Source organism: Sceloporus occidentalis, unplaced genomic scaffold, assembly GCF_023333645.1.
Source record: "Sceloporus occidentalis isolate IW3139 unplaced genomic scaffold, rSceOcc1.0.p SCAF_208, whole genome shotgun sequence".
Classification (NCBI taxonomy): Eukaryota; Metazoa; Chordata; class Lepidosauria; order Squamata; family Phrynosomatidae; genus Sceloporus; species Sceloporus occidentalis.
In genome coordinates this window covers 510,351-535,760 of record NW_028317188.1, presented here as the reverse complement: position 1 = coordinate 535,760, position 25,410 = coordinate 510,351, and the positions used below count along the sequence as shown (strand labels likewise).

The following is a 25,410-nucleotide window of genomic DNA, read 5'->3' as shown; positions in this document are numbered from 1 at the left end:
TTTAGTAAAATAAGAGTTTTCAATGTACATACACCGATCAGCCATAACATTATGAGAACTGACAGGTGATTGGGATATATAAGGCAGCAAGTCAACATTTCGTCCTCAAACTTCATGTGTTAGAAGCAGGAAAAATGGGCAAGCGAATGGATCGGAGCGACTTTGACAGGGCCAAACTGTGATGGTTAGACAACTGGGTAAGAGCATCTGCAAAACTGCAGCTCTTATGGGGAGTTCCCAGTCTGCAGTGGTCAGTACCTATCACAAGTGCTCCAAAGAAGGAAAATCGGTGAACTGGTGGCAGGGTCATGGGTGGCCAAGGCTCATTGATGCACGTGGGGGGGGCGATGGCTGGCCTGTGTGGTCAAATCCAACAGACCAGCTGCTGTAGCTCATATTGCTGTTTCTGATAGAAAGGTTTCAGAACACACAGAGGAGTGCAGTTTGTTGTGTATGGGGCTGTGTAGCCGCAGACCAGTCAGGGTGCCCATGCTGACCCTGGTCCGCTGCCGAAAGTGCCTACAATGGGCACGTGAGGATAAGAACTGGACCGCGGAGCGATGGAAGAAGGTGGCTGGTCTGATGAATCATGTTTTCTTTTACATCACATGGATGGCCGGGTGCGTCGCTTACCTGGAGGACACATGGCACCCGGACGCATCCATGGAGGCCGCACCTCGCAACTTACAGGACTTAAAGGATCTGCTGCTTCAGAGGTCTAGTGTAGTCCTCTGCAATTATGATACAGATAGAAATGGCCTTGTTTTCCATAAAAGTGTTAACCTTTTGATTGTTGTGTGTTTATATATATATATCTATATATATTCATTACTGATAGCATGAAACCCGTTACCGGTAATGTATGCAAACACTGTTGGAGGAATGTTTAGGTGGCAGACTGCCTTTATGTAACACCCGAATGCAAACATGTTCAAATTATGTCCCATGGTATTAATTTACAGCCAAAAACAAGCATTTGAGGTGTTCTATATAATTTTCTTCTAATAAATGTTTCCAGAACCTGTGATCTACAGAGAAATATAAACACCAATAATTGTTGTTGCCCAAAAGCACTTCTCAAGCAACTCCTATGAAAACTGTTTAAAAAGGAAACCTTCAGAGCTTTTGGCATAATGGCTTATAACGCTTGTTTTTAGTTAGTGTAATCGCTTCGGAGACATTTAGTTTAAACATTTCCATCAGGAAAGCTTAGTTTTTTTGCTAAAGGTGGCCAGACTAGCATATTATATCACTTTCCTTAATTCCTTTACAAAGGCTGCCTAAACCAATCAAGAACAATCAGCAACCTAACAACAGGACAGAGAGAACATAACGGGGAGGAATAATCATGCAGCTGCTGAGAACATGATGATGTATGGCCCCTGGTAAGCATTAGGTTTAGTTAGGGTGTAATACCTGAAAATCGGGTCAGAGCCACTTTCAACCGAACCGCCTCTAATCCTCTTCTCAGTCGGTAACTTTATAGTATTACCGATGCCAAATCTCACGCTTCATGGCTTAGTTAAAGGTAAATCTGGCAACCCCTTTCTTCTCAACTCCATTCTCGCGAAGCACGTGCTCTCTCCATACCTTTGATATCTTTACATTTTAATGCACATGAGCTCATTAATAAATACCAAAGCATAATGATATAAATGCAGGACTAGAAAAGACATAAACAGCTGTGTTTCTATAAAATAGTCCAGATGCTGAAAATTATTTATAGCGTATATTTATGGTTAGCTATGCATTTGCCGCCAACGCTTATATAGTTCAGTAGGGTTAATGATTTTATGTTTGTTGAAGATTTAACAGATTCAAAGGGCCTGATTAGCCACATTTGAAACAAAGAAATTTTGCATTAAGGTAAGTGTAATAATTGCAATATGCATCCAAATGACTTTTGCATGTGAACTGCGATGCTGCTGAGACATAAAGGGAGACGTTTCCGCAGTGAAACTGCGCCAGGTCCGAAGATCAAATATGGCGCATTCTCTGCTATCACACAGATGTTTGATAGAACTTTCTGCCAAATTATTGCACTTGACATGCTTGGAGAAAAAAGGGTAAAATATTAAAGATATTAAAAATATTTAAAATATTGAAGCCCCCGGGGGGTCAGAATGGGCCATTGACTGGGTGGTGAGAGGGCTAGGCCTTGGCGGCATTTTTTGAATAAGGCAGGGTAGGGGTTAATGGAGGTTTATTTAAGGGGTGGGTGCCACTAGGTTAGGCGCCATTTTGTTGTCACCTTACCTCTTGTTGTTTGTACCACCCTCTCTTTTTTGTGTTGAGTGTTCCTGGGGAATGTGTTTTTGTCACGGCCGTGCTGGGAGAGCATGTGGTGGTACTCGTGGTGGGAGGTTTCCTGGCAGGTGGTCTGGGTTTGGGCATCCCCGTATGTCCTTCCCTGTGTGGTACCTGGATAACCTGGTACGCTTGGGGTGATTTTTGTTACAGTTAATGGTTAATGTTAATTATTCATGTTAATTATTAATGTTAATTTATGTTATTTATTGGTTTCAGTGTGTTGGTCATCGTCCTGTTAACGCACCTACTTTCAGTTTTAGGTCTGCGTGGCAATGGCTAGAATTAAAATAAATCGGCTGTGGCCTTTTCTAACCCAACCTTGGTTGTCGTGTATTTATTGGGGGGGTTATGTGTTTTTGGGGAGGCAGAGCACGGGAGTCAAGGCTGCTGCAGTGAAGATTTCTATTATGTTATTAAAATGAGTGTTACTCACCACCACTCAACTCAAGTGAGCTTCTGCTGTAATAGAGTTTGGGTAAGCCCTGTATAATGCATAATTCAATGAGTTTTACATATATACACATACATTACCAATTAAAATATGCATTATGCCACCTCTGCCCTTCTTGTAGGGAAATTGCCAGGGTTTTTTTTTTAATACATATTGAATTCATGCAGTTGAGAACTCTAACTATAATTCAGGTAGGTACGTAGAGCCGCTTTCCAACAGAAGTGGTAGAGGTAAAGTAAATTTAGTATAAAATACACAAATAACATAATAAAATAGAATTTGTGTCTGTATGATACTGTATATACTAATTGATATGTCCCATCTACCCTTTGTATAGTGCTGCAGAATCTGACTGTTATATAAAACAATAAATAATAATAAAAATAATAATAAAAATAATAATAATAATAATAATAATAATAATAAATAAAATACAAGCTGTAAAATGAATCATCATACATATATGTATAGGTAAAGTCTCATGTTATTGGTAAATGTACATATTTCTGTGCATTCTCAGGAATTATGGAAGCTTATCTCCAGAGCCATCTGTTTCTTAAAAAGTTCTAGATAAAAAGTTAAATGGAAAATATATTTGTTACTCACAGGAATCCTGCAGCGTATGTGTCCGACAGGTTGTTGGTACCTCTGGACCATGGAGCTGCCACCCCTCCAAGCCATACCTTCTTTCCAGGGCTGTACATATTTACCACCTGTTCACAAGATAAACAGGGGTATGTTGCAGTTTTAGTACAAAAGCAGCAGTAATAAAGAATATATATACCGTATATTTAGTAAGCTTTTAACATGGTTATTTGTGCAATAGGAAGTTTATGGCGATCAGTGTATAGAGATAGAGACATTCATGGTAGCCTAATGGTAAAACTGGAGTCCTTAAGCATGGTTCGCAGTTAATAGAATTAATAGTATAGTGCTTCAAACAACAGTCTGCCTACTCTCTACATCTATCATGACCCAAGACAGCCATGGCACAGGGGCAGGAAGGGAGGAAAATCTGTCTACATTTGGAGCATGCGGCAACATGGTGGCTTGCAGAAAGCTTGAGGTGTTACAGTAAAAAAGCTAGAAGGTGGGGAAAAAGATAAACGAGAGAGTGAGCATTTTAAGCTAATTTAAAAAAATATAAATAATATAAAACTATGAAATATAAAATATAAAACTTTAGGTAATATAAGCTAGATTGTTTTAATGTTACAAGATAGCAAATCCTATTGGCATTTGTGTCCCAGCCTAATCTTATCTGTTCCTCACTGTAACGTCAGAAAGGCCATGTTATAAATATCATTATTTTATGAGAAATAAGTAAGCAAACCGCTTGGAGTAAAGGCAAACGTTTTCACACTGGAAACATCGTACTTACACAAATCAAAAGTTCCCACGCAATCTATCCCTATGCAAATCATTCCAGGTAACCAACAGTATTATAGAAATATTTAACCAATATGTTATCATATACAGTGTATGTATATATTTATATTTATATATATTTATATATTTATATTTATATATATGTGCTCGTCAGCAGGGCACCCTTTACCAGAGCCGGCCTTAGGCGTTCTGGCGCCCTGTGCGAACTACTCCTCTGGTGCCCCCCTCGCTACCCCCCCTCTGCCCCTTCAAACTACCCCCCCCTCTGCCCCTTCAAACTACCCCCACCCCTCTGCCCCTTCAAACTACCCCCCCTGCCACTTCAAACTACCCCCCCTCTGCCCCTTTGAACTACCCCCACCCCTCTGCCCCTGCAAACTACCCCCCCCTGCCCCTTCAAACTACCCCCCCCTCGGCCCCTTCAAACCCCCCCCCCCTCTGAGAACTTCACGAGCAACCGCTCGGCGCCCCTGCCCGGGACATAAATGAAAACATTGGGATTTTTTTGTTTGTTTTAACTTTATTTAACATCCTCCATGTTAAATTAAGTTAAAAAAACTTTATTTAACATGGAGGATGTTAAAAAAAGTTAAAAAAACAACAACAAAAAAACCGATGTTTTAATTTAGGTGCAGAGGGGGCGGCAGCGGACCCTGCGGCGTTGGCGGCGGACCCCGCGGCGGCGCCCCCTGGAGTGTGGCGCCCTGTGCGGTCGCACAGGTCGCACACCCCAAAGGCCGGCCCTGCCCTTTACCTAATGTATTGGTTTGTCTTAGTCTGTCTATTCTAGTCTCATCATTCCCCTTGAATATATGAATTGTCAGAAATGCTGACACTATATATTTCTTTTTGTGCCATGCTGGAATCACTAATTATATATGTATAACTATTTTAAGTATTAAAACGTATTAAATGCATAACGCCTTAATTTGATTATGAATAACGATAACAATTTATGTCACTATTAGAAACTCACTTTCTGAATTTTTCTAATTTGGTCAGAAAGCGCATCCAGCAGCCGAGTTTTCATGAAGTCCATCACTTTTCCCACACGTCCATCAATATAGTAACTAAAAAATGGAAAAGATTTTTTTTAAGCTAAGATAAATTTCAACCCTCTGAATATCAGTATGTGCAAAAAAAAATAAAAAATGGAAAACAACAATGATAAATTATTTTGTTCTATGTTTAGGTTGTATTAGAGATGCAGATGTTAATGAAAATGTACAAAAAAAGCCTTCGTTTTAAGTCGTTACATTTTTAAGGAGAGAACAAAATTATTTAAAAAAATTCTATACACAAAAAACGAAATTTAAATTAACATTTAAATAAACTTATTTTTGGAAGCAAATGTGCAAAGGCATCTAAAACACCTTTAACATCTTAGTTCTCCAACTGCACATGTTATATTTTTGCAGACATCATATTCCAGAAAAACCTCAGAACTTCAATGTGTTTCCTTTGTAACTAAAAGTGAGTGTCAGCGGCAATGTACTTTTGTGTTATAAAATGCATCTGGGGCACCTATTAACCAAAAACTACAGCCAAGAATAATCTGTTTTCTCCATTCTTAAAAATGGACTAGATTTTGAAGCCACGTGACATTGGTTCCCAATGGCTAATGTCAGATAAATATATGAGTCGGCGTGCATGAAATAAAAATAAAAGCTTTGAATTATACTATTAATAAGAATTGCAGTTGCTGCTCACAAGTAGCTGGAATAATATTTTAACTGGACCGAAACTTAAAACTGCCATTTTTAAGTATCACACACAATTTTGTTTTATTCCAGGTCTAAGAGTGAAAGGCTGCATAACTTCACTAAGCAACACAATAATTATTCACAATATTTTAGGTAGAATAGAATAAAACTTAAAAAATAATATTTGTTTTCACAAACTAAAAGGAATGTTTTGCACATTAAAAAAAAATAAATTACTTAATAATAATAATTAATTGGGTTTTTCAGACTTGATATATACCAATGTGGTATTTTTTGTAACTGTTTGTATAAAACAAATTAAAAATAAATAAATAAATAAATTACATAATTTTAAATATTATTTTTTATATACAAATTTACTGAATTTTCACTATTTAAGATAATTTATTTACAAATAAAAACATTGGTTTATGCGGCTGGGAATTCTAATTGCAGAAAATAATAAAAGCGATGAAAAGTTCTTGAGAAATTTGAGAACACTATATTTTTATAAGTTCATCTTTTGTTAATTGAAAAGTAGACCCCAAATTTAAAATGTCAAATTAAAGAATAAATCTGATGTGATATTGTGGTGTGGCTCAGCATGAAGAAACCTTGGTAGGTGAATGCCGCCATATTTTTCAGCCTTTTCAGAAAATGTGTGCCATTTTATTGAATTTGTGTCAATTATACTTGAGTAAACAAAGTCATTATCTTTAGTCAGCTGATGAAATTTCTGAACCTTGAAAAATGAAAGTCACTTAAGGAACAGACATGAAGAGTCATCGATAGATCTTCTGTAAAGGTACAAAAAATGTTACTTAATATTTACACTACATATGAAAGACACATGTTGATTCTGAAATGACCTCATAACATATAGGTAATCATCCTACTCAGGAAACTATCATATCCAGCTTGAAATATTAATCTTTTCCAGGAACAAATTATATATTATTTGTGCCATGTTTAGGACTGTTACTCTAATATGAAATCTACAAAGAACAAAGGAAAGAAATTATAATTTCGTGGGAATTTTGTGGACAAAAAAAAAAAAAAAAATACCAATTCCGAAAGCTAATGGCAAAGATCAAATTTTGGAAGTTTAAGTCCTAAAAAAAGCGGAGCTTGTCTAGCGAGAACACACATTGAATCGATACATTCATTTTGTCTCCATAAACTATAACATATACGGCCGCTTGTGTAGGGGAGTCGGAAGAGATCAGGTCTACAAATGCACAGCTCGGTTGTTTTATGTATGACATATGACAGTTCACAAGCGCCAACAGTTTCAAGACGTATATCTGGGTAGCGCTGGCCAGTAAACTTTCAACACGTAGTGTTCTGCACCATTTTTTCCCTTAAAGTAACCTATGACTTCATTGTATGTGAACGGGGTCCATGCAGAACAATACGTTTCAATGTATAACCGGCCTCCTCAGAGGCAGAACGGAAAGGAAATTCCCTAAAGCAAAATCACTGTTTTTACTTGCCAATTTCTCCTTTTATTTAACATATTCTAACCCCCTCAACATGCTCATTATATTCCAGCTATTAAAACAGTCTGAGTTTTTGAGGAGCACCATGCCTGATTAGAACAAATTAATTGACTTAAATAGAAATTCAAGACATAATCTTGAGCTCCTGTGAGGTTTTAGGCAATGAAACAAAAATCTGTTTATAATTCTTACTGGTGGGGTGTCTGGATTATGTATCCCCTGCAACTCGCCCCGGAGGAATAAATCTAAAATCACAGGGTTCTCTCGCTCTTTGCAGATTATATTTCTCATTTGGTACGGGTTCCCATTAAAGTAAGACAGCACAGGGTTTTTGTGTAATTTGGTTCTATTTCACACATTTAGTCTTCCTCCAGACTAGGAAGAAAAATTATCCATTTTTGTTAAAAACACTAGATACTGAAACTCTGTTCTACCATAATGAGCAGAAGTGTGTGCGATCAACTATGTAAGCTCTTTTACCCTGGGCCCTCTATTTATTTTGTCCCTATTTCTTTCACTGAGTAGTCTAAGCAAGGAGGGGGAGCCAGACAGATTCCTACTATAGAGCATGGAAGGAAGTCATTGGCGACAGTGGCCAGGCTGAGTATAGGCACGCTTATGAATAGATGCTTTGTAAAGTAATACCTCTGGTGGATATACTAAGTACTGGTCCTATCTATAAGCCATGTTTAATTGGGTAAGGAGACCGTTTAAGAGTAATGTTTGCCGTGCAGCTGGGACCGGGGTGAGTAGCAGGTTAGGACCTGTGATCAGGTTACGGATCCGTGTGCAGTCTATGAGAGATGCAACCTCTGAGCTGTACCACCAGGTCCAGCCAGGTCCGTGACAATCTTCAATTAAACGTCATAATAATTTAATCGAGCAAGTTACTTATTATAGAAAAAAATACTGACAGCAAACAAAAAAAATAAAAAAAAAATATAGAAAAAAACATCCAAAAATCTTAAAAGGGATGTCATTAATGGTCGAGATTTGAAACACTGCTGGCTGAGATTCATGAAAGCTGGAGTTGAGATGGAGACCTTTTAGCCACCGGTGGATTTTGGGTGATGGACATGCGTGTGTGCGCGCGCGTATTCATGTCATTAGCATTACACTCTTTAAACAAACTGTAAATTACCATTCAAATCAAGTAATTACTGATTAATCATTAGTCTAATTAAAGCAATCCCAAGAATAACTAATTATTATTCAAACGCATCAATTCTAAACCACTATATAATTGGTATAACTAATCCTACACTATTTTACTTATCCAAATATTGAGACTGACTACTATTAAAGTAAAACACTAAGTCATGATTAGCACAAGTTCTAAGTCTGTAATTCATCACTAGTAAAGAAACCAGTAATTGCTGATATCACTGATATTAATAAAATGTAAATTACTAATTAACCTCTATTAAAAGATTAATAAATCTGTTTTAATTAAACAATTAGCAAATCTCTAATTATCTTTCAAATACACGATTCCAACTCACTAATTACAATTCACAGTAATCTTATACAACTACCTTCTCATTATTGCCATAAAATAAGTCATTGATTACATGCATTGATGTAACAGAGTGATATTATTATTGCTATACATATTATTAAAGTAAATATAACTAAATATCATAATTGTTATTAAGGAATCCTTAGCCAGTAAATAATCTAAACTATTCAAGAAAGGTAAAGTCACCAATTAACTATTCAAATTATGCAAATTAAAATAAATTTCTAATTAATCACAATTTAAATAACTGTTTAAAAAGAAATGTTAAAAAACCCGATATTACCTACATAAACCATCTTATGTGTGGTTTATAATTTTGTTTATTTATCAAATAAATAATCAAATAAATCTATGAATTATTACTGTTAACCATGGAAGCTTTACAAACGTTCTCATAGATCCCTATACACTGTCATAGAACTACAGTATTAAATCTAACATAAAATGCACTAGAAAGTGTTTATAGTTTATGTTGTTTTTTTTTTTTTTAGATTAAACAAATTGAACGTAATTTAAGGTGAAATTGGGTTTGTGAACTCCATTTAAGTCTTGATCAGTTTGGAATTGTATACGGTCCTATTTAGGTTCCGAAAAAAAATGCAAAAGGAGAAGGAACTAGATACACGTTCTCTAAATCAGACATTACAGCTGAACCAAAAAAGTTCCAGGTGCAAAACTTTCTGGGACCCGTGGGAGAAAGCCAGAATTTAAGCAGTATACTCCAGCTGAGAGGGGAACATCTGCTAGCCGAGTATACAGCACTGTACGCCAGGATTGATGTCCTGAACGCTTCTCAACACTGCATTTCGGTGCAATTTGTCTACAGTATGTTCCATTTGATTGACTAAACAGTTCTAAAACGCTCATCAATACAACTAGGCCTGTAACAAAATACACATTTAACCCAAGACATACCAAAAGGTTCATTGCTTTAGCCTTTTACACTCAAAGTGTAAAACTCAAAGGCTACTTTCATGCCAATAAGGCTGTCCCGGCAAGCAGATGCAATCAAACTAAATCCAGGAGCAAGCTCAATTTTTATTACCTCCATTCGGTGCTTTGTGCTTTAGGTTAGATGCATATATCTTCATTGATAGAACCCGGTTTTGTAATGTTCTGGGTATTAATTGTACAAAAATCTTTTTCCATTTTTCACCTAAAAGTTATAATCGATAGAACGTAAAAAATGGTATGGCAACAATAACATTGTTTTTTAAAAAATATTTTAGTACCACATTCTGCATTATCTTCAGTAGTGTTTAGAACAGGGGTAGGCAACCTTTGGCACTCCAGGTGTTGTGGACTACATCCTCATCGTGACTTTAATGAGTGGATATTTTGAGCTTCAGCACTAGCAACATGGTAATTTAGGTTGAAAAAAGACCTAAATCCATCAAGTTCAACCCTTCTACCTATCTACCTTGCTTCCAATCCAAAAGAAGGCAAAAAAAAAAAATACGTCCATAGGTGTCATCATTCCCCCAGGAGTTGCAAATGCAAATGCAAGAATAAAATTCACTTTTTTCGACAATATCTAGGTTTAATGCGTTATTATAACATTATAGCACAGAGTCATATACACTTGAAGTCACAATTCTGCTCCATCCCATTCTAGGCAGTAATCTGGGCTCAACAGCTTGAAGATTTCACACTAACGGAGAGTACAGTCATCTACTTATGTAATCATTTCTTTTGTCCATGTAGTTTTTTTTTCTAGATACCGGATTTCATGATGTGGAAGTAACACTTATTTGTTTCATTGGAATTGTGATTATGACGGAAGTAGAATCCCACAGGAATCTTATATTCCCAGGCATACCCCCACTCACTAGACTATGAGGGCATTGATATCACATGTTTCTCATATGTTAAAGAATATCAGTAAAGTAATATTATTTACAATCTGATTGAATATTACAACACAATAAACCAGGGAACAATCAATCTCATATCTTTTTTCCATATCTAGTTTCCATATCTTGTACAAATTGTCATACAAAACCAGCTCACCCCAATAATTCATTCTTCTGAAATCAGACATTTCTAAATATTTTACATAGATGACCAATTAACCAAAAGAAAAAAATACTGGAATCAGCAAATACCGGAGTTCATCCGAGATGCAATCATATGTCACCAATTTGACAATGTGGGGGCCGCAGCACTTTCCATAGAAGAAACCATTCTTGATGGGCCCTTCATAATGTATAGTTAATGAGGTGAGATGAAATATTTTATCTCATGAAAACTCATAAATCATTATTTCACGAATGCACCCATCTGCTTATGCTCTAATTTCTGTCTCATTTCTGCCTCCCTCTCTCATTATCTAACCAGACGGCTTCTAAGTTCTCAGTCTCACTACTCCTGTCTCAAGAAGAGAGAGATAAGTGAGAGTTCATTTGATTTCCAGACAACTTCCAAGTCATGGTTAAAAATTCCAGCAGGTGCTTTGATGTCATTAAACTGCATGAACCGAGACTTTCTCTTCGAAGCTAACCGCATCTCCTAATATGCAATATCAACCATAAGTAGGTCCTTATTACCCACTAGCCCATGAGTTCAGTTGGCACGTATCAGAGTTTTACAGAGGCTAAGTACTTTGGCCTAAAATTGACATTAAAACTTTATAATGAAGAAATGCATAAGCTACAATAAACTACTCATTGGTACCCATTTTGCTCTTGGCCACACAGACGTGGACCTCCCTGGTCTCTTGCGTCTAGAGGGATACCAACTGTACCCTACTGACAAGGCCAATGAAGGCCAAAATGTACGTCTGGGGCTATGGGTTTCCTTGTGCAGGGAAAAGTTGCCTCACAATTAGTTTCTGAACATCTTGAGACAGGATCAGACTGATATGTTGAAGGACATTTGTTCCACTGTAAGAGCACAAAAGCTAAAACTTCAGATGCTCCCAAGCGAGGATGCGCCGTAGGACAGGCTATAAAGCGGCTGTCCGTTCTTGGTGGAACATCTCAAATTAATTTTATATAATAAACCATTTTGCTCTTAGAGTAACAAGTGAGGACGGTACTGAACTCTCCAGGTTGGTGACTTTGTGAGGGAAACCATTTCATGGTAACTCCTGCGATATGGAAGCTGTCAATCCTGTCCCACGGACATCAAAAAGACTGCAATGTTTCCTGAAGCGTAACCTACAACATGAAGGCACGCACGTTCAAGATGTAAACAGCTTGGTGCTTGTGACGCTAAAGACAGAGGAAGCAGCTGCGTTATGTTTTTTCACATGCCTAAAAGTGCTACTTTTTCAAATAAGGGATTTATTGGGATTTATTGCCCATATCTACCTGCAAAAGGTTTTGAGACAACTCAGACCTGGTTCCGTTCCAATATCATTTAAAATATTTATTGAAAAGTAATATATATTTTTTGCATATAGTAAAAATAATAACTCTGTTGCTTAGCATTGTAATATGCCAAAAATTTGCTAAATCTGTCACATGGGAACTAAACATTATAGAAAGGAAAATATATGAAACTCTGTCAATATCCTATAGATTGAACTGGGCTTCCAAATTCAACTACTTGTGTGTTTTTCTTTTACAGTAAGCGCCTGCTGACCAGATACAGTTGATTCTCAACGGATCTTCATATTTCTGTTTTACTTGTCAATTGTAAGCAGAAAGGGGCCTTGGGACATTTAAGCTTTTAAAGTCCAGCCACCCCCTACAGGAATGTTAAAATGTAAATTTTAAAATAGACCAACAAATTTCAGCCCACTGTTTTTCCTACTAATGGCATGCTATTGACTTTAATGCCTTTTTCTTAACATAGATTGATTAAGTGTCATTCTAACACACAAAAAAAAGACTGCTGAATGAAACTATCCAGACCCGAGTGGCAGAAACACTATCTTAAGGAAACACAAAAAAAAGTATAAGACCAGATACATGTTCATTCAGTAGTAGAACAATTGTCTAATGTCTAATTTGGCTTATCACAGGTGCATATTCCCCCTGGGCAAATGAAAATTTATTTGTGATCTTAATGTGCGGTAGTGATCGGCTTGGTAATTCCCAGATGTGGTTTTCTCCGAGATTCCCAAGAAGATCATTCCCAGACCATCGTTATTGTTAAACGAGAGTGACTTGTTTCAGAAATGTTTGAAGTTTATTTCCAATAAATATCCTGAGGGGCCCATGTAAAAACCTGCGATTCCAAAATTGAATGAGAAAAGAAAAAAGTATACTTTGCAACAAGTTTTAAGAAAAATGCAAAATACCTACTGTTGCCAGGTAACGGCATCCACTGTTCTCCCAGCCACCTTCATAAAACTGCAATAAAACACAAGTATGACTTTGTCAGTGATTAACACATTAAATGGACATTTACTACATGTACACAGCACGGCCAGCAAAAAAACACTGGGGTACAATGCCAGAGGCGGAACATTGTAGCAACTTGAGTAGTAAATAGCAAAAATGATGATTTTTTTAAAATATGTCTTAAATATATGTATTTCCCAGCTTTTCAATAATTTCAAATAATTATATCCACACATGTGCGCTAGTAAGCAGGAGATGCTTTTCGGCTGAATTCATGTCAGGGAAGGAGTGCAAATATATAGATAGGGAAAAATTACAAAGTGACACTCAAGTGTCCTAAACCAGTCACAAGGGACCAACAACAGTCCAGGATTTAGGAATTACCCTACCGTGTTCCAACCTGGATTTGAGAACCACCATTCAAAATATATTTCCATTCACTAATACTTCATGTATTGGATTCTGAGCTGGAAGGGGTAACTAAGATGTATTTCTATAAGCATGAGCGTATTTGAGAACCTCTTGTTCTATTGGATCTATGGTATGTACTCACAGGGTATAATGTTTTGGCTTACGGTACCACAAAGGCCATTAGCTGTTTTTCTTTTAACTTTTGAATCTAAGAGTATATGGGGAAATAAAAAATAATAAAAGTGAACACACAGTACAGTCCACGACCTTACAATGGAACAAATTACATAACCTCAAAACATCTGATTATTCGCTGAAAATGGAATGTGTATAATCTAATAAAAACATACATGTATTGGTGTCTTTGAAGGCAATCCACACGGGGGAAACATGTAAAAGTGAATATTGGCTCAGCAATAAATTAGAGTCCAATGTACGGTGTAAGCCAAACCAATGGGCCAAAGGTCTCATGTACGAGGCCTAGGACTGTATACTGCACAAAATCTAGCTGACAGCAGAAACTTCCTCTTCTACACCTGGCCTTCCAGTAAAGCTCAATTCTGAGGAAATTGGAAGCCAAGCAAATTGTAATCGAAACACTCAATGTTTTTTCCGATGTAGTTAATGTATCATTAGGTGATATCACAATGTTTCCTAAGTACATCATAGCCTTCTCTGCCAAACGAAGGCTGGTTTCAGTGCTTGCTTAGGGGCAAGGACAGCCAAATAATAAATGTTCTCTTTTCTTTCTGAATTATTTCCTCCTTCTCTGTAGACAAATATTCACTCAAATGATCTTGGAAGTGGGTAACAAATAACTATGTAAAAGTGAACGGTTTAGTCATTCACTCAGGGTCAGCCGTACCGTATAGGTGACCTAGGCTGTCTCTGGGGATGATCTGGTGAAAGGCCATGAGCTTTTCTCCTATGTCCACAAACAAGTTATAGAATATATGCTTTCTTCAGCCATGCTTCAATTATTAAAATTAATCTTGACTTGACTGTCCCAGATTTTTTTTTAAAAACATTTTTTTTTCCATTTTGACTTCAGGTATAGGCTGTGAGCTTCCCCGTGTGTTAGACATTTGCTTCACATATAGGGTTTGCTTGTGATTAGGCTTTACAATGACTGCAATGTATAGTATGCTGATCATACCACTTTCTGCATATAAAATGAAAATAATTACCTGTGAAATACTTTACTTAATAAATGAAAGGTTGTAGGTTTCTAGGAAGTTACTTTTTCTATGTTGGCCTCATAAACGGTATGGACTTCGACTACCCAAAGACAGGTAGTTTGTATTGAAGGTATTACTGTTAGGACACAGGCACTTCATTAATAATTTGGAGGCTCAGTAAATATGCAGTTTCCCCCAAAAAAATAACTAATGGCAATAGTGGCTGAATAATGGCTAAATAGTTGCTAGTGGCAATAGTTTTAATATTGCATGGTTATTCCCATATTAGTAATTAGATATTTGGCAAATAGAGATATTTTTACAACTGCTTGAATAAGGCAAAAAATGTAAATGCTATTTCTGAGAAGCGCAAGTGTGTAGCAATGGGAACTTTTTACAATTTATCAACTGTTTGTTAATGTTTTAATAAATTCTCACGCAACATAATATGTGGTAATTATATTTTTCTATATTTTACTTTTTTAGTACATGCTCTCCTAAGTGTCTCACTGATACCAATTTAAAACAATGATGTAGGATGTACAGTATATCCTAACAGGATACAATATTATATATATATATATATATATATATATATATATATATATATGTACACACACATGCTCACAATCTTTTTTTAGTGGGTATGGGCCCTTGCAAGCTGTTTTGGCTACATATGCTTTTATTTCCTACAATATCAACTTAATTCTTTATTTTATAGCATTTTACAAATAAAGCGTAAAGTCATCACATTTTGCTAAGAAGATAGAACCTTTTTTTAAATCTTCAATCGTCAATAAAACAGTGTTACTTACTTGTTACTGATGTTCTCCGCATATCTAGTCTTTCATGCAATTTTGCCGCACTGCCGTAGACCGGGGAACCACCGACGCTGTACAATTTCAACATTTTAAGAGTGATCATTGACGCATGTGTCTGCCAACATCATCCCCTTTGACCCATACACGTCGATCCCATGTTACCGCCTTCAGTTTCACCTTTGACCGGCTGTTGGACCAAGGGGATCTGAAGATAAAGCGGAGTATGTGGGTAAGTGCAGGTTTGCAGAGACGATCAATGCAGAGAACATCAGTTCACAAGTAATTATAAAATGGGAGCCTTCATGTATTTGGCCAGCATGTCCTATTCTTTGCTTTAATCGTTCTCTCGTTGAAGAAAACTCACCAAAATTGTGGACCAGCTTTTTGAATCTTTTAAAAGTGAAGATTTGAGTGCAAGACACAGAAATTTCGTTCTAAATTACCTACTCCATAAAGAAAGCAGAGAAGGAAGGTAACATACATGGGGTGCTTTAAATGCTGCTTTGAAATACAGCCTACAACTACAAAGGCATCAGCAATACAGAAATAGATAAATACGAATGAAGGATGGTGTGCGAGGCTATACAAGGCAAAGGAGTCAAAAACAGGCTATTTAGGAGCAGCATGGAAGCAACGTGAACTGTTATCTCTCCGGAGTTCCTTTCCTGCCTGTTTTCAGGAAATACAGAGATATGTGACACCAACAAAGATTTTAATTAAAAAAATGGACAGGACTGCTTATTTAACTTAAATTTAAATTAAAATAGGGATCTAGAGTGGGGACTCTTTCCTCGGAGCAATATATATATATCAGAGGTGTTAATAATATAAATATACTATATAATATAACATTGCAAGAAACAATGATTTCAATTATTCCAACTGACATAACTGGTGATAACAAGTTTAGTAGTTAGCTTTGCCCTTGTGCTCCCATGCAAATTAAGCAGAATATGTTTGGTTTTTTTTCAAAAAAAAAAAAATAAAAAGGTAAAAAAAACAAAACCATAATGACAACATCAGATCTTACATTACTCATTGATACATCCATATGGTATCCCATCAAGGGAAAGTGTTTTAAACAGCATTGGGTATTAATATTATTTAGTGATTGTAAAGGTTTCTTTTTTATAACAGATTATAAAGCATTTACTTTTTTGGTTTTGGTTATATTTAATGAAAATATCACCAATAATCTAAAGAATTAGCACGTGGTAACACTAGACTCAGCTATGGAAAGTTAGCTATGCCATAAATTCTCTGCAAAACATGGCTTTTGAAAAGCCATGACAGCCTCCTAAGTTGGGCATTTTACAAAGAAACCTATAAATGCCTAATTTTTTCATGGCTCCTAACAATGATGTGCATATTATTTTTTCATAATATCTTCACAATCTGCACAATCTATTTTAAATGCTTCTGAAATTAGAAGTTATTGGTGTAAAATAAATATCGGGGATAAAAACACAACGTTAGTAACATGTAAAGATTATGTTGCAAAGTGCAAACCTGCCAAAATAGTGATTTGTGGATTCATAACTTAGGCATTAACTGCTGCATGGCTGTGGGAGCTTAGTATAGCAATAAAGTACTAATATGAAGTGTCTTGATTTAGAGGTAGATGACAGGTAGAGTTCAGCACATCTTAGATCTGTGTCCTTACACATTTACAAAACTGTAATGTATTTGACTAAAAATCACATGCTGTACAATAGAAACTATTATTACATACAGGGACGGACTGGCACTTTAGGTAGAGTGGCTACCTGATAATATAGGTGCGGACAATAGCTGGATATGCGGATATACATTTGCCCAGTGTGCCGGATGGCCGGTCTGGGCCAGAACAGTCAGCCCCACTGTCCATCTTTCGCTGTTAGGGAGATCAGAAAATGTCACCAGATCTGTAAAATTGTTGAGGTCTGTGCTTCTGAGGCACAGTCCTTGTAGTGTAGTGAACCTGTGCTTCTGGAAATTATATCTCAATGCTCTCCCTCAATACAATGAAAGTTGTAAGATGAGTACATGGTCTTCCCTTACACCTCCACATGAGTAGGTTTGCTCACTGGGCTGAGGAGTGGTGTTTGGTATCATCCCAATTCCTCCACTCCCTGACCCATTCAAGTCTCTTGGAAGCTAGTACTCCCATTCCTCCCTCCTATAAACTTGGGTTCTGTTGAACATGACTCTACAGATAAAGTTCCTCAGGACCCGGGGACCTACCAAGCTCGTGTCAGGTGGAATGTAGGCTTCTGCATGCATCTCAACTTAAAGTGAGTCTCTCAACAAGCAAGTCCAGAGAGGAAGTCAATGGGGACTCAATTATTATTTTTCCAAGAGCTCAGAAATGTTCCACAATATTGTATCAGAATTCCATTAAGTTCTTAACTGCTTAAAACAGAACAGACCTCTTCATTTGCCGTGGAAAGATATGAGACATCATGAAAGCCCAGAGAGGGTGTACAAGGGGAGAATCAACATTGCTTTATGGCTTTAATGATGAGTATTTTATTTTAAGCTGCTAAAGCATTTTTTCAATAAAGCTTTAAAATAGAGGTTTATGCAGTGGTGTATTTAATCACAACTGATGTTTGTCAAGTCAGAGTTTTAATCCACACATCAAGTAGAAACATGTAACTTGCCTATTCCAGAACTTTAAAACCAGAGCTGTACCAAATGGGCATTACATTGTTTTGGGGTTCCCTTTCTGATAACTGTGCTTTGTGTAGCTGGAGTGCAGGAAAGACGAGCACACGCTGAAGTGTCAGCTACATACCCATCAAGAAGGACTAGAACATTCTTCTTTGGCCGTCCAATATTCGGCCCATATAAATTTGCTCGAGAATAAGTACGAATAGACTGCAGCAAGTTCTTTAGCTGAACATAGTCCTTCCCTAGTTGGCTGCCATTAACGGCTCGGCTATTCAGTGTCCTGTAATTGTTGGGTTCTGTCAAAAGAGTATAACATGTGAAGAATCTATTATTATGATTAGGTAAGAATTAACTTTTTAAAAAACACACAATAAAAATGGAATGGATAAAATATTTTCTATGCAATCCTTTCATGCATTATTTATGATTGTAGGCCGCGCTGTTTTATTATCCCAAAATAGAAAGTACCATGTAGAAATAGTAAATATACATTGTCAGCCTCAGAAAAGCATTAAGGAAATCTATGTTCTCTCTCTGATAACTGTTTTCAGTTATTAGCTCAACCAACAAAGGCAGCAAGACTTCCAGTTCTATATTATGTCGGAAATGGCAGCCTAAAAGAGGCTTTATCTGCTATAAGACAAGTCCATGCCATGCCATGGTAATATTTTTTTTGTTATATAACAAAATGCAAAGTGAGTGAACAGAAGAAAAAAATCAATATTTAGCGTGACCACCCTTCTGGGTACACAAGCACAAAGTCAGGGATGTTGTCATATAGTCATATAGTCAGGTGTAGATCAAACAACTACACCAAACAGGTGCCAATGATCAGCAATTCAATATCTACGTTATATGATAATATTTAAAATGGAATAATCATGTGGTCTGTTTGTCCTTCTACTGCAGTTTCTCATTGAAATATATTTAATGAATGGTGATTGTATTTTCTGGATTATAAAAAATCCCTCTTAAAATATATATATATATATATATCTCATATTCTGGATATTGCCAAATTTGCTGTAATTTTCTTTCCTTTCATTTGTGTTTCAAAAACGTCATTTTTTTCTATTCCAAGAAATATGGAATTTACTTAGTATATCGAAATAATATAATTGGAGGATAGGAAGAGCTCCAGAAATGTTATGTTCTTAACAAGTGGGCTAGAAAACAAAATAAGGAATTTCCTGTCTCTGTGTTTTGGATTTTTTTGTCCTGTTGGAAAATCCAACATCTTCAAGGAACCAATTGAAAACTATAATTTATAGAATTGCAAGAATTAATTCATGCTAGTGCAGCAATGTAAAAATAAATATTGACAAAAAATGCAAAGAAACGTTTTCTAGAATGAGTATATTATACAGTAACATGGATTACGACTCTCAGAGGGCTACACAAGTCTTTATTAATATTTCATATATTGGAAGTTCACGAATTACAGCTGAATGAACCATTTTTAAGTAGCAACACTTAGATTTAGTAATAAAATCTATTTTTATTGCTGCTCGCATTTCTACAGTGGTCTTCTTGACTGCCAAGTCTTACCATAGAATGTACTCCAACCTCCAAGTGAGATGTAAGATTTTTTTGTCTCTTTACTTGTGTACAAAAACAGTGGATCCCAATGCCACAAATAAACAAATACAGGGAAACAAGATGATTTTTCTTACCATTTCCCAATTCCCATGAAATGTTGTACTTTTTGCTGGCGCTGTATTTCAGTAAACTGAGCACGCTGGAGCTGTTCCAAGAATTATCTGCGTTTCGACGAAGAGCATTAAGTCCAAAAATCAGATGAAGTCCAGAGCAGTCGACAAAGTTATAGAGTTTGTCAAGAGACCTGGCTGGGAGGAAGCAAAAAGCTTGTAAAGCACATCAGCATTTCAATATAGAAACCAACTGCAATTTACTAGATGTGATAAGGAGATTAAATGTATTCGTTCTGCAGTAGATCCTGCTCATTTGTTAGGTTCTATTACATGTGTATTCACTGGACCTCGCTCAGGAACGGTATTTCAGTAATGTCATTTATCAAACAGTGCAATGTGTGTCTGTTAAAGTTTTCTTAAAATGGCCTAAACTTAATATGTTTGAGGCCCCAGAACATTCGAAAAATGGGAACACTCCTTGGTTTCAAAACATTTCATATACGTGTTATGTTCCCAAGGCTCAAGCTTTTTGGGATCTACAGTTAACTCTTTTCCTTATAAATAGAAATAATTTGACATTAGACAAGAGAAAGTAGAGGCAGGAAAAAGGAGAGACTATACAGCTGTAGGCAGACAAACCGCAGACACAAAAGAAAAGTGGAGATTACTGGGCAAAAGTAGTAACTCAGAAAATTAATAGTCATGTAGGAAATTATATTTTAACGTCCAATGTAACATTCTCACCATCTGATCAGTATGTTGTTTCATCTCAAGTGACCTCAGAATATTTTAGAGTAATAGCATTTTTTTAAAGTTTCTGTGAAAAACAAGGTATTATTTAATGCTGTCTCTTCCCCTTATCTTTCCTCCACAGAGCTAGTCTGTCATCTGGATTCTATCTTCTCCAGACTGCTGACACCTGATACATTAAAGGACTAAGTGAACATCAAAATCAGAGCTGATAAAGCCCAGCACTCCCTTTATCACCACTTACACCATCTCTAGAAAATTATGAGTGGACATAAATTGTGTATATATAACACTGTAAAAATTACACTTGCTACATGCCTAACCACTTTAGAGTAGGAGAGCACACTGGACTGCAGATAAATGTTTTTTTGTGTTTGGCAGCTAGGAAAGGGACAAGACTTTGGCCGACCCATATCGAGCTAAGAATATGTCTAGCCATCTGGTATTCAAGAGCTGAAAAGTGACTCAGCTTGATATATATGTCTGTAATTGTGTATTTGTGCATATAATATGCACAATAATGCGCGTTCTAACAACAAACATGTATCCTTAGATTTTGGTTTGCCATCCTTTGCTGGCTGGTTATACCCACTGTCCATTTATTTTAAATCAATGTTAAATGGAATAATTTAGCTACAATCATCAATTCAACTCAAAGAGAAAATATTTGGAATCAAAGTCATGTATTTTATAGGCATGTTTCTACTTAAAACATCCGTTATATATGTACATTTATAACATGGCTGCTACATAGCAGCTGATTTTTTGCCTTTGGAGAAAAGAACTATAGATCTAAAATCTGTCCGGAAGTTCAAGCTGTCATTTCCAGTCTGCCTGCCTTCTGACATTAATCTCCAGACTTAATTTGTATCAGTGGGTTAAAGAGCAGTCCCACCGATTCAACGCCTTGGTAAGCAGTATATAAGTGTAAAATTAGACGTAGTGGCGGGATAAGCAATATATGGCCATGTAGTGTGATGGAATTCTCATATAGTGAATCTTTCTTTGTCATTCATTGCAGCGAATAGTGAGTATAATATCCCTTTAAAAAAAACAAAACAGTGAGCATGTGATCACTATCATTTTCCATGGATAGAAGATCTGTCTGTCACTGTTGTTAAAGCAAATTATTGCCCACTTTGGAAAACATGCAACTTTTTGTTTTTTTGGCCAAATCTTTTACAATGCAAATCAGGCTTTTGTCTACCCTTTACAATTTGGTTATTTAAATTTACAGCTACCAAAAGATGCACACAATTTAAGAAAACGGTTCTAGAAAAGCAGACAATATTGTGATTTCTATCAGGGATTGGGTAGGGTAATAAGTAATGTGTTTATTTGTCTAAAGGGATCAGAGAGCCTCATGTCTGGCAGAAAATCTTTTTTTTTGGCAGGCTCCAATTTGAATTCAGACTCCAACCTTGTATTCAAGAGAATTTTTGAGTAGTTTATTATCGTGATTGTACTCGTGCATTCTTTAGTGTCATGGGGCTTCCTTGGGAAATGCTTCATAAATACTGAATCTTCTCCCTTTTTGTAATTACGTAGTCATCCATTAATACATGGACTCACCAGCTTAGCATTTTCTCATACAGAATTTTGGACTGGACACTAACGAGTATATAATCATGCAGAAATTAGCTTGTTGTGACATTTTATTTATTAAATAATTGATTTTGAACCGTGATAATCCTCAGAATACATCCATCATTTATTTGTAGAATTTACTTTTAGAAAGGCTCCAGGGTAAACCAAAGTTACTTTTTTAAAGTTATCTTTTACCTCGGTTCTAACTACGCCATCCCCTCTTAAACATAAAGAAACATTTATGAGATCCCTGGGGTATTAAGTCAAACCTGGTATTTTGACAAGTTCTGCACAGAGGCAAGACTTTGCAATGCATCCCCTATTGATGTTCAAGGCATGGACTATGTCATTCTTAAGTGGTGCCTATGACGTCTATTCTTTTGAAACAATAATCTAGACGGCCCTTTCTCTATTAAAGGAGTAACATTGTACCTTTTTTTTACAGATATCCCAAAGCAAGACAGCAAAATGTTTTTGGAAATATACTTTTGTAATATTCTATGGTTCATTCAAAAAGGATGTAAAATACGTTATAGTGTTCCCATCTTGTTTATCTCAATGTGTAATATCCCTTAGAATTTTTTTTATGTAGACTACTAAAAAAAGTTTAGAGAACATAAAAAAACTATTGTTTTAGGAAGGAAAGAAACTTAATTAATGATTTACCAAATTTACTTAATGTTTTCACGTATATATATATTTTTTATTTGAAAACATTTCTTTTTTTTCGGGGGGGTCAAAGATTTGGTAGCAGAATTACTAATGGATGTCTTTAAAACATTTGTGAAAATGCAGTCATTGCTAACTGTCATACTGAAGAAGGAAGAACAGAAAATAATCCACATCAATGTCCTTTTGCTAAATTAAACTACTGTCATAACTTAATAAGTACAAATATTAACACACACAGTTTGTATATGCTTTTGATAGCAGAGTAGAAAACTGAAGGCTGATTTAAAACATCAAAGGGACTCGAGGGAAAATCCTTAGGGAAAAGCAATCCCTTTTTTTCACCAAACGTTTTTTTTCAATGTGTTTGTGAATTCTGGGCCTGTGTTAGCATCAAAATACCATCATGAAATCAGTTTGGAGTTTGACGGAAGTTCTGGGTAGTTTTTCCAAGCTAATTACATCCTTGTTCTCTGCGGCGCTCTTTGCTTTCATGGGTGAGGTGTTGGTATGGGGTTAAGAGACGCTTCAGTTTTAAGTGGAATCAGGTGTCTTTCTATTTTCAGGGACGTCTGGAAAATGTCACGATCCTCTAACTAACAGGTACTGGCAGGCTAGCAGCATGCTTTTTGGAGAACTTTGCTCCTGCTAGGCTTTAAAGTATCTTTCTTTTTTGTTTTTCTTTTCCATTTTTCTCTTTCCCAATTTCTTATATTTTGTCTTTCTCAGTTTCTTCTCTCTCCTTTTTTTGTACTTTTCCTCTTACTCAATTCCTTCTCTCTTCCCTTCTTCTATTGTTTTCTCTTTTCTTCTTTCCTCGCTTCTTTCCTTCTTTGTTTCTTTTTTTCTTCCCATGTGTATTATTATTATTATTATTATTGTCATTTATTTATATAGCGCTAACAATTTAAGCAGTGCTTTGGTACAGCGCATAAGAAGGAAAGTACAGACAAAAATAGAGAAGCCTATTCAGCCAAAATATGAAGTAGAAGGCCCTGCTCTCAAGCTTACAATATAGAGGGAATATGGAACATGAGAGACATAAGGTGAGTGAAGAGGAGAAAATATAAACAAATGATGGCATTGGAGACCAGTGATAGATGAGTTACACTAGGTTTATAAGCCTGCTGACTCCAGCCACATAGAAATGAAGAAGTGCTTGGAGACTGCCGGTTAGTATACTGAGTGAAAGAATCAATAGACAGCTAATATTCTGAACAGCGGAAAAGGATATTTACCCAAAGGTGGGTTACTATTGGTAGCGTAGGGTGAGTGGGCATTAGACAGTTTGAGTTGAGTTGCTGGGGAAAGGTGTGTCTGGAGTAATCTTTATTATAATTATTATTATTATTTCTATCATTTGTATTTTAGAAGTCTCTATAAACCTAGAGCTATCACTGGAAGGGGCAAACATGTGGCTCGGTGATGAAAAATATATTTGGCAACCAAAAACAAATGTGTTTTATCCAATTATCAATACACATTCACCAAACAGAACCCCACGTAGACATTATATCACAATTTATTTTATTTATAGTTTTGTTCTTATAATATTAAGTGAAAAAAGAGAACTATGAAATCAAAGGGGCAGCTAGGATATTGATTATTTTTAGAATTGTTATTGAATGCATTTATATTCAGCATTTGATCCGTTTTGATATTTAAAATAGCATTTGATCCGTTAAATGCGTTTTCCCCTTTAGTTCGCCCTCTAAAAGGAAATCTCCGTCCCCGTATAGTAAAATCTGGCTAATTATAGGCTACATGCCAGACCTCGCTAATCAAAAGGGCCCTCTGGTTACCACTAATCCACCAAGTTCAATTTTTAATAGCTGTACAAACTCGCAGGTGTCATAGAAATGTCAAACTATAAACTGAATCACACTGTAGAAATTATTGCATGTCTTGAGGTAAAATGTCTGGAAATAGTAACATTTTTGGCACCACTCTATTTCCCAGCCATTATTTCACTATAGTATTTTTTTATATTTTATATATCTGTTATTTCTTTTTTTTCAAGCATGTTGAGCCATATTTATATCCTTAATGTGAATATATATATATATAGGATTGATGAACTCTTATACTCGCTACAGGAATGTTACCAGAAACGTATATTATTTGGGTATCTGGGAGTTTCTCAAACTTCAGGGCTATAGAAAAAAATATTTGTCCTACTGACACTTTATTTCATCTCCATGACCCTCTAATTATCCAACCTATAAACATAGAATACTATGTGATATGTTTAGTTACATCTTTATTTATAACAACTGTCACTTCCTTAGAGCCAAGATATACAAGGTCCTTATTTATGACTTATTTATAAGTCAATGCTTTAGTCAACGTAACACACAACATATATTGTATATTTAAATGTTGCACAGCATAAACTAGATATACTGGTGTTGCAGACATATATTTTGTTTAGTTTTGTGTATTTTTAGTATGACCTGATTTATTTGTTATTTAATCATGCGAGCTGTATCTGCTCCCTCTCTGCTGAAATCTGCAACTAGATTATGGCTCT

At 36.1% G+C, this 25,410-nt stretch overlaps 1 protein-coding gene across 1 annotated transcript in view; it reads right to left on the bottom strand.

Annotated features, from left to right (window-relative positions):
* Positions 1-25,410, bottom strand: part of LOC149277627 (inactive heparanase-2) — a 95,555-nt gene that overhangs the window by 22,105 nt on the left and 48,040 nt on the right. Inside the window, exons 4-8 of the mRNA XM_089502675.1 lie at positions 19,896-20,069; positions 18,347-18,518; positions 13,122-13,169; positions 5,127-5,220; positions 3,368-3,474 (exon numbers count right to left, since the gene is read on the bottom strand). Coding sequence (XP_089358801.1) covers positions 3,368-3,474; positions 5,127-5,220; positions 13,122-13,169; positions 18,347-18,518; positions 19,896-20,069 — 595 coding nt within the window. The remainder of the gene's footprint in view (positions 1-3,367; positions 3,475-5,126; positions 5,221-13,121; positions 13,170-18,346; positions 18,519-19,895; positions 20,070-25,410) is intronic.